General features: G+C 34.5%; 2 protein-coding genes across 3 annotated transcripts in view; one reads left to right on the forward strand and one right to left on the reverse strand.

Moving 5' to 3' along the window:
• The window catches only part of LOC104887567 (hypothetical protein), a 28,020-nt gene extending 25,580 nt beyond the window's left edge, over positions 1-2,440 (forward strand). For both annotated transcript variants that reach the window (XM_048639684.2, XM_048639685.2), the window contains 3 exons: positions 93-188; positions 1,233-1,328; positions 2,093-2,440. In XM_048639684.2, the coding sequence (XP_048495641.1) occupies positions 93-188; positions 1,233-1,328; positions 2,093-2,266 (366 nt within the window). In that variant the 3' untranslated portion in view covers positions 2,267-2,440. The remainder of the gene's footprint in view (positions 1-92; positions 189-1,232; positions 1,329-2,092) is intronic.
• A 2,126-nt stretch (positions 2,441-4,566) lies between these two features.
• On the reverse strand, positions 4,567-9,670 carry LOC104887566 (hypothetical protein). Its single transcript, XM_010672222.4, has 3 exons — positions 9,520-9,670; positions 9,025-9,300; positions 4,567-4,778 (listed from the first exon to the last, which is right to left on the reverse strand). The coding sequence occupies exon 2, from the start codon at positions 9,296-9,298 to the stop codon at positions 9,032-9,034; it is 267 nt and encodes an 88-aa protein (XP_010670524.1). The 5' UTR covers positions 9,299-9,300; positions 9,520-9,670; the 3' UTR covers positions 4,567-4,778; positions 9,025-9,031.
• Positions 9,671-10,105: the final 435 nt, after the last annotated feature.

The raw sequence follows: 10,105 nt of genomic DNA on the forward strand, positions 1-10,105 counted from the left end.
CTATTTAATGCTAACTTTCTTATTTCCGAAGTCTTCGGTCCATTCTTCTCTCTCTTTGTAGTTTTTTCTGAAACAAGTTTCTTATCTTTCAGGATGGTCTGCTACGTGTTCTGTTAGATGGGGGCCCATCTCGTGTTTTCTTCCAAAGTGATGCCAAATTGTTTGAAGAAGATTTAGAGATTTTAAAGGTAAAACTGTGTCCCAGTAGCATCAATAGTTATATTCTGGAAAGTAAGAAATGGTTTGTTTCGCTTGATATAAAGTGATCTAATCTAGAATTTTATGATGGGATTTGATGTAAACTTGTTTGAAATGTGAACATTTGAATGGCATAGGTTTGAGGGGTATAATAGTGATTTAATACTTGTACTATATGTGATTTTTACGCTTTTAAAATGGAATTGATTGAAACTAGAAAAGTAAAACTGAATATCCTTCTCACATATCGTGAAAAAACAAAAACAAAAAGACCTCATGTAAGATAGCATCAATAATAATAGTAGTAGTAGTAGTTAGGAGGAGGAGGAGGAGGAGATATTAGAGTATGAGTATTAGTAAATACTCCCTTTGTTCTTTGATACTTCTACCATATTCCTTTTTGGGCTGCTTAGAAGTCCTTCTGCTCTCTCTCTTTTCAGTAAGTTTATTCCCCACCTTCTCTCTCTTACTTGTATCAATACTTCTACCATTTATCTTACGGGCTTTTGTTGCCCATGTTTTTCTTCTATAGTGATACGATTCAGAAATGATTTGAAACAAGGTGAACCAAGCAGGCTCTAATCTATACTATATACCAAAATGGAAGCCCCTACTTCTGATATTCACCAAATCTTTTACCTTAAAAAAATAATTAATTGGTACAACCATATGAGTATATATTTGTATCATAAAAGTGATAATATCTGAAAGGAATTTTTTTGGTTAATAAAGGTTCCTTGATTTAAACTCCTTTTATCTATAGATAATAAATCTCCAATTCAGGTAATTCCTTACACGCGAATTTATCCTACCTAATACTGACTGTGTAGTTTGTCTCTCTTTTTAAAATATGGAATTCCTGTTCTTTAAATATAGATAGAAATTAGAAGATTGCTCGGATAATCGCTAATATGGTAAATTGGTATTTAAAGCTTTTTACGCTTTGATCTGGGCACTGGTTTCTAATACTTGGACCAAGATGCCTCTCATGTTGATAAAATTTCCAGCATAATAACAGTGATGTAACTTTGCAGGAGTTTTTCATTTCTGGAGGAGATGGTCTCCCTAGAGGAGTTGTGGAAAATCGAGTGGCACTTGCTCGGCAAATAGTACAGTTGCATGGATATGAGGTTAGTTGCCACAGTGTGTTTGGAGTAGTTTTATGTTAGTGACAATCAGAAACTGTAGCCATGAATCACTCCAGAAGTGTCTCAGTTAGGATATGAGTACTTTTGGCTTGAAAAAGTTCTGTACCATATCTTCTATTGGTAGTCTTGATTATTTAGAGGTAAGAATGTTTTCATCTTAACCTTCCCTATCCCAACAATGGATCAATATATGCTGGGAGCTCGGTTATGGTGATTGATCAGAGCATGCATTCTCGATTTTCCATGCAACATTGATCTTATGTAGCAGGACACTGTCATGGTGAAACATGTAACAGTTTAACCGGCATTGCTTGAGATGACTTTCAGTATTTTATGCTGTGAGAGGGGTGAAAATCCACATTTAAACCTCTCTAGGCTACTCTAATGGCTCTATTCGTACTGAGCTGTTACCACGGTGGTGGTCATGGCCTCGTGGGGCTTTGAGAGATGTTGGGGGACAAGGCAAAGTGAGAATTAGCTGGTTAACTTGTTAAGTTGTCGACTCTATTCCACTTTTTGCTATGGAAAGAGAAACTGAAACCTTAAGCATCAATTCGAAGTCCCGTCAGACACTACTAATACCCTCGCTCAAAAAGTTTTTATGAACTTGTGCCTTAGTTTGGCACACCATAGGAGTTGATATATGCAGCTTTTTTATCAAGAAAAAATATGAGAACACGGGTTTGGAACTTTTTGGAAGAAACGCAGCTACTTATTATCGTGTGTTGCGTCTTTTCTGCTTGCAGACTCGAGAATTGACTGAAGACTTGAAATCCGCAAGTGGGTCAGACTTACAAGGAGGGAGAAGTAAACTGGGATCTGATACCAAGACCTTACTGAGAATACTGTGCCACAGAGGTGAGTGGGAAGCATCTCAATTTGTGAAGAAACAATTCAAGATACCCAAGTCTGCTACTTAAAAGTGTATAAATGTAGTCATCAAAATAGTTCAATAACAAAGAGCTTTTTGTGTATGTGGTTGTAGAGAGCTGTAATCTGACTTGATCTTTGCTGTAGCACATTATATGCCTTTTGGAAGTCCTCTCTCCATGTTGTATTTATTTATTTTATTTATTTAATTTTTTCTATAGTCAGTATTGTGTAATTATTGATCATGCTCTATTGCTCTCTCTGATTCTTTTTGTTCTTCGTGGTTTGATTCTTCACGTTTGTTAATACACTTTTATAACTTTAACAAGACCCAATATCAGTACATGACTATATTTTTCTTATATATAGACAAGAATTGTTAGAAGAATAAAAAGAAATGAAGCAAATGGTTGTTTATCTTCTTTCTCCAGACATTTATTTTCAGCTTGTTAATCCTAGTGGCTGCTTTATCTTTTCGGTTGGAAACTAGTGACAGTTTGTCTCATTGGAATTTTTGCCACTTAAATCTCTTTTACGAAACCTAAAGCAACTGGATTGTCACCTAAATAATGGCGTAAGATAATTGCTTAATTGCCAAAAACAAAATATAACCACAAAAGAGTAAATAAAATACATTAACAATTTTCATCTAAAACAGAATTAAGAATCAGTCGGTCTTGTAAGAGTCCATCTACTTTTAATTTAAAAGTAGGCGCGGTCCAAGTCCAATATTAAAAAGAGCATGGAGCATCTTTCTTAATATAGCGACTATTTTAATTTAATTAGTGACTAGCTTAATTCATTCAGTAATAACTTTTTTAAATTCAATTATGATTTAGTCCATATAGTGATTAGTTTAATCCATTTCGTAAGATTGTTAGACTATTTTGAAAATTGTTTGTTGTAATTCGAGATTCAAAAGGAAACAAAGGAAGGAGAAGAGAATGGACGACTAGGATGGTATACCTAGAAATAGTTTTAGGTTAGAGAAAAATGAAACGGGCTTGTTAGGAGAATATAGGCTTGGGTTGTCTAATTTTATATTAAAATTAGACCGTCTGTTATAATATTTTGTGATCAAGAATTAGAATGTAGATACTGATCACTTGCAATTAGACCTAGCAAAAGTTAGGCATGAATTGAAACTTACTGTAAAATAGGCCTAACAAAATTGGGTTTTGAACAAATATTAACATGGGAAACGTTTTCCTCTAAATGGAGCCTTAATGCTTGCTAGCACATATTTCCTTCGTTTCAAAATAGTTGCATTGTTTGCTTTTTCACGTTTGCCAACACGCTCTTTTGAACGTTAATATCTCTAATTGCGTATAACTAAAAGTTATAAAAAAATGATATCTGAAATCCTCGTATTGAGACGAATTTAACAAGATCACATTTGACTTTTTTTTTCCTTATATAATGATGAGAAATAGACCTGTTTTGCCATGCTGCTTGCTTTGGCGAGATCTAACCCCACCGGCAACGGCCAGGGATCATCCTGTCAATAGAACAGAAAGAATTCGCTCCTAGGAAAGCCTTAAATCAAAAGGCCTGTAGCTAGCCAAGCCAGGCCTGTTCCCGAAACCAAAGCAAGAAAGCTCAAAGCCAGCAATAAGTCCAGAGCAGGAGCAAGAAGATGGATTCGTGAGTAGCTTTGTGAGGGTAGGCAGTAAAGGAGCGCGTATGCGCGGGTCCTAGCTAGATGCGCTCGAATCCCTTGACTCCAGTGCTATTGAATGGTATAGAATCGGACAAGCAACTTCTTCTCCATGGGGAATGGCAGTTGTCAAAATTACTTTATGAATAGTGAGCAGAAATCAAATGGTACAATTATTTAGAGATAGAAAAAGTATTAAAGAATTTAATTAGCAAAAGTTCATATTAAGTGACATTTTGAGATGTATTGAAAAATCCAACATATTACAAAAAACAAATATTAATTTCATACTTCATCCTCTTTTTTTTTTCTTTTTCCTATTGCATCATTTTGACTTTTTACACTATTCATATAAGATGATTGCTTAAATTCATCTCAATGTATATTTTTCCTAAAGATCCGCTTCATATGTGAAAGTTAACAATTTTGGCTGAACTAACACCATTTAACTAGACAAAAGTCAGAAAAAAGGAAATATCAAAAGTCTACTAGATATAAATGCCAAAAAAATTACCAACCCAAATCCAACCGTATCACACATTTAGCCACCATATATAGAGGCAACCTAGATTTAATTTCAAGGTTAGATACTCGAGTACGAAGATTAAGGGGGGCCTGCCATTTGAGAGAGACATCGGATGGAAAACAATGTGATACAATCATACAATACAAGGAGATGCTCCAGTTATCAAAGATTTGAAAACAGGCTACCTTATTATAAAGTAAGCAAAAAGAAAAGGCAGTATAGAGTTGACATTGATAACAACTTTGTCCAGTAATTCCACTCGATTCATCAGAGGAATTAGAATAGAAAAAACATGATACATGTTTGTCTTGCAACTACATGCTCCCAGCAATTGAGATTGAGACTTCGTATTATGATACTCGGCAAAGAATTCAGTTCGCTGCAACCAATAACACGCAACATAGTTAGGCAGTAGGAACAAAAATTGAAGTTCATTTGATGTGTAGGGGAAGGGAATGAATACGAAACAATGATAGAGCACTGACATCAAATCACAGTGAAAACATAAACCAATTCAAAAGGAACAGTTAAAGATGAGCAATGGAGATTTTCGCTTAGAGAATGTATGGTTGCATGGACAACATTTGCCACGAGAGTGGTTTTCCCAATTTCTTTTGATATGCTTGTCAATGGTGGAAAGTAGTTCCACATGGTAAAAATAGTACTCCCAAAGGTGAAGAACATTTTCCTATGCCCCAGTTTCCTCCAAGTTCTTTACCTTTTTCTCATACATCCTCTCCCTTCCATTTTCATTCTTCCTTCTCCCTAAAACTTCTCATGCAAGGACCAAATTAAGGAAACTAATCTACAATGTTGTTTTCCCCTGAGATATTTATTCAAGGAAAATCATGTTCCATTAAGAATGATTTCTATCCAACCAAGCGGAGTCTTAGAGGGTGTTTCGTGTTTGGTATAGGAAAATTTGATGTAAGATAACGGATTCAATAAGCGTTTCCGTTTCTATTTGTTTGGTATGAGTCTTAAGTAACAAATACCGTTTCCGGAAGGAAACATAATCCCCCAATTTGTTACCCTTATCAAAAACATAATCCCCCAATTTGTTACCCTTATCAAACTAGTGGAACAAATTACGTTTCCTTTCTCAAGCATAAACCTCTCAATGGTTTCCATTCTACTAGGATACCAAACAACTATTAAAGGTAACAATTATTATATCCATTTCCCCTCCTTATCCAAATCCTTTCTATTCTGTTTACATTGATTATACCAAACGCCCCCTTAATCTCTTTTAAGTCCTTCCTCCGCAAATGTCCCTGCCTTTATTTCTCTCTCGTTTTTAGAGACGACAAAAAAAAATGAATAAGCACAAGCACAGAAAGAAAACATTGTTGTCCACATTGGCGCATTATCACTAAGCTACAAGAGGCATTTGTATCCAGTTCTTTTACCCATTTTAAGATAGGTAAGAATGGCAACAAGTAGCTAAAAAAATTATAAGCCAAAGATGAAGGGAAACCAGGTGCAGCTAGGCCCAAGAGCTAGGCGCCTAGGCCAAACAACCAACAGCTATTTTACACAAGAAACGGTGCCCAACATGTTTAGGTCATGGTGATGAATGGCATGCTTGAGCAACTCATGTAAATGTTCTTGCACACTTCCTTTCCCAATTAACTCAGTAGTAAACATCTGTAGATGGATAAGCATAAAATTAAAAATCCTCTCTTTATGTGCAGCCATTTGTCACACCAGATATGAAGTCAGCACCAAGGAGCACGACAAAAGAACAATGCTTAGCACAGAACAAAAGAACAATCAAAAGAATGCACGTCACTTTATGATATTCATAGCAGTTACTCCTTTCCAATGGAGTCTCCATGTCTGGTTGTCTACAGACAAGACACTAGAACCTGTCTTAAAGTGTTCGTATCTAGATCCTTCCGATTTCATGGACAGGCCTGATTTATCAAACTCCAATTGAAAAGCTTAAACGAAATAAAGAATCATCTCGCAATGATGACTTCTTTTGATAAAATAGTACTCCCTTCGTCCTTTAAAGGATTGCCCATTGATCCATTTAAGTATGTCCTAATTACATTCCACCTCCCTTTCTAGGATTGGTTCACACTATTTCAACTTAATCTCTTCTCAATATAATATCACCCACAATCTCCTAGTACATCTTCCTTTTCCTTCTCTTTCCAAAGATATATTACTAATATCTCTAACAATATCTACCTTTTCTCTATTTTCTCAGTATAATAATACCAACTATATCTTCAATCACATAAACTTTTTATCCTCAATATGATATAAATGTGCCCAAAAGAGATGGGCAATGCTTTACAGGACAGAAGGACTGTCCTTTGCTTCATGGTTGGTAAATTCTCTGGTCAGCCTGAAAACAAATGTCCTCACCTTTGTTTCAAACACCCAAAAGATTTTGAACCTGCATATATATTCTTGGATTTTTCTACATGTACCCCTTTGGTTTCGAGAGTAAATATTTAGTACGCCCACCATTACATGAAATGTTTCCATCGTCTAATTGACATTTATATGAGACGACAACAACAAAAGAATGGTAGAGCCTTAACTCCATCAAATTGGATTGCATAAGACAATACTAGAATTTTTTGCACGCGATGCGTGCTTGAATTTTTTTCGAAACAGATTCTCGATTTTCTTCGGCATAAGAGTCAAAATTTGAACATTAGATATTCGAAGTATAATTGTTTTTAGTTGCAAAAATTGATTGGTTTAGTTTCTGTCACTTAAGTCTCTCACCATTCTTTTTTTTTAAAAACTTTTTAAAGTTAAATTCTATGAACAAAATAGAAATTTCATTGAATTTATTTATGATTTCTGATATTATAATTTTTTAGTTGATTTTTGAATTAAGTACAATACTTCATAAATTGTAAAGAAAGTGGACACTTTGACTTCAAGTCATTTTTTCCATAGGTTGTAGTTTGTAAGTGAATTTTTAAGTTTTTGTAAAGTTTACTCATTTTAGTGATTTGCATAACGTAAATTATGCGATTTTATGATTTAAGTTGACTTATGAGTGATTGTTATAATTATATTTTTGGTATTTTTGTTTGTAGCCCCCTTTGATTTGAAAGTGAATTTGTAATTTAGAATGGGAAGAGGGGCAAAATAGGCATTTCAAAAAAGGACACCATTGCTCCCCCTTCCCTTATATAATAGAGATTTAATCTCCAATGGTCTATTACATGGATCATCTACCTCCATTTTCTTCTATCAAGTGCATGGAAAGTGGAAACCTAATTTCTTCATATCGTTTTTAACACCCTCAATTTTACCCTCCCCTAACTTCTTTTCAAATCTCAAATATCCCAGCAATGAAACATCTAGCCACCGTCTCACATGTACAAACCACCATAATCAGTTCTCTCCTGTCTAACTCCCAATGTATATGACTCCAATCCATTAATGTGTTCCCACACAACCATCTCAACACGCACATCTCTGCTTCCCCCATCTCTTTTATGATCTTCCTAAAAGCCCACCATTAAGTATAGAGCAGGCTGGAGATACTTACACCTTGAATCAAACTTTAAATTTGATACACCAAAAACAAAAAACTATAAAATCAAAGAGACACCAATTAGATTTCTCTACAATGGAGGGAGCACCATAACGATTTAAAGTTCACTGGGGAATCCCATCAAAAATTCTTTTTCCAATTTGAGACTACTCACGTAAAGTATTTATCGAATACAATACAGTGTGCCCTTGATTATGTACTCAAGCTTTTTCATAATGTATGCTAAAATATTGTGCGAAATAAAAGGTTACCAAGATGAGCATCGAGTACTATTTTCAAACTAGTAAGCTTGGCAGTCCATCTTTGGGTTTTCAAAAGAAATGCAGACAAAAAAAATAGAAAACATTTCAACTTCATCTTTGACAAAATTCTCAGTGGATTACAAATCCTAGTACATCTACTAATCATCCAAAATATAGTCGTTTATAGCTCATAGAACATGTCTTTAGTGCTCACCCAAGTAATTATTTAGCTAAAATGAAATACTTCACCTTGGATAAAGACAATCTTCAACGAACTCCCAGTTTAACAAAGCATTTTCCTTGAAAACATTTACTTTATTACTCAAACGCATACACGTTCAGCTGATTTCACTTGAGAAACGTCTTCTATTTGTTAACCAAATAGTTCTTAAACATTCCCGAATATCTTCAACTCGTGCTATTTTTTGTATGAAAATTTCTATATTAGACAATCTCATGACATGAGATGCACCTCAACAATGACAAATATGTAAATGTGTACAAAGATTACATCTAAAATAATATTAACTTTTATATGTGTTCAATTATTTCCTCTCTATCTATTTGGCATAGAGCTCAAGTCAATTTTCTCTCACCTCGGAGGCTCTCTCTCTCCCCCCAGATCTATAAAACCTCCATTTCTCCTATACATTTCTTACTACTGTTGTCCAATCATAACCTCTTATCAAGATTGTATATATCAAAATTCAAGACCTTAATGAATAAGATTCTACTATCATACATCAAGACACGTTCATAGAACGGAACAAAAGATTATCCACACAAATATAAAATGTGTAATGCAATATCAAAAACTGAACAATCAATAAGAAAGCAATGGAAGAATCCAAAACCTGAAGGTTATTTAGAAACCTCCTCAAGGACCTCATCATACGGGTCGCGACGACCAGTGACATTGGTGATTTGAGCATCCCAAGCAAGCTGAGAGTTGTGACGCTCAAAGGTCCAAAACCCATATGGCCTCAAGGGTAAGCTCCACATTTCCTTGGTTTTCTTGCAACTGTCTTGCAATGCATACAAGTGCTCCCTAAATTTCCTATCCCTTTCTTTCGGATCTTCCATCAATCTCAAAACCAAATTCTCTGCGAACTCCATGATGAACCCCATTTCTGCAACAAATCACAATAACGCCATTTTATCATATAAATCAATCAATCTACAAATTTCACAGAATAAATATAATGAACAATCTGTTCCAAGTTCCAAGTTCCAACAATCAGTGCGTTCGATTAGCATGAAAACGAAATTGAATTAGGGATTAGGGTTTTATATCATAATACTTAAAATCTGGAAATTGCTGGACTATGAAAAATGAATAAGCGTATTACCTGTACAGTGTAAAGCAGATATGAGTTGAGTTTTGAAGGTCTTCTTCGTTCTTCCAGAGACTTCTCCGTGAATGATGAATGAGGTGAGAGAGGCCGATGGGAGAATAGACCAAACTTTGATGTCTCAAACTGATACAGACGGTCAGACGGACTAGTCTTTTATGCATGCGAAAGTATGCATCGATTGTTTGGGTTTATTCTTAATACATTTTATTAAAATATAATAATAAATATGTAATTTATAATTATTGTTATACAAATTATTGTAATTTATAAAATTTTCAAAAGTTGAAATAAATATTTAGACGGTAAAGTTTTGTGTTTAAATTAAATTTGTAATTTTTTTTATTGAGTAATTATTTTTCTCATTATGTCAAGGTACTTTGTTGATGCTTATTTAGTTTATTATTGAAATTTTTTATCCATCTTTAAATTAGGAAAGAATATAATTGTACAAAATCTGAATATCCAATTAAGTATATATATTTAGCTAAGGATAAAAAAGACATTTCATTGGGGACGCCATAGCTCCCCTTGGCTTATATAATAGAGATATGTTGTAATATTATGGACATTTGAGAAAAAT

The sequence above is a fragment of the Beta vulgaris genome, chromosome 2 (genome assembly GCF_026745355.1).
Source record: "Beta vulgaris subsp. vulgaris cultivar EL10 chromosome 2, EL10.2, whole genome shotgun sequence".
NCBI classification, from domain to species: domain Eukaryota; kingdom Viridiplantae; phylum Streptophyta; class Magnoliopsida; order Caryophyllales; family Amaranthaceae; genus Beta; species Beta vulgaris.

What these genes read in the sequence shown, in the direction of transcription:
- LOC104887566 (XM_010672222.4), bottom strand. Translation starts at nt 9,298, where the DNA reads ATGGGGTTCATCATGGAGTTCGCAGAGAATTTGGTTTTGAGATTGATG.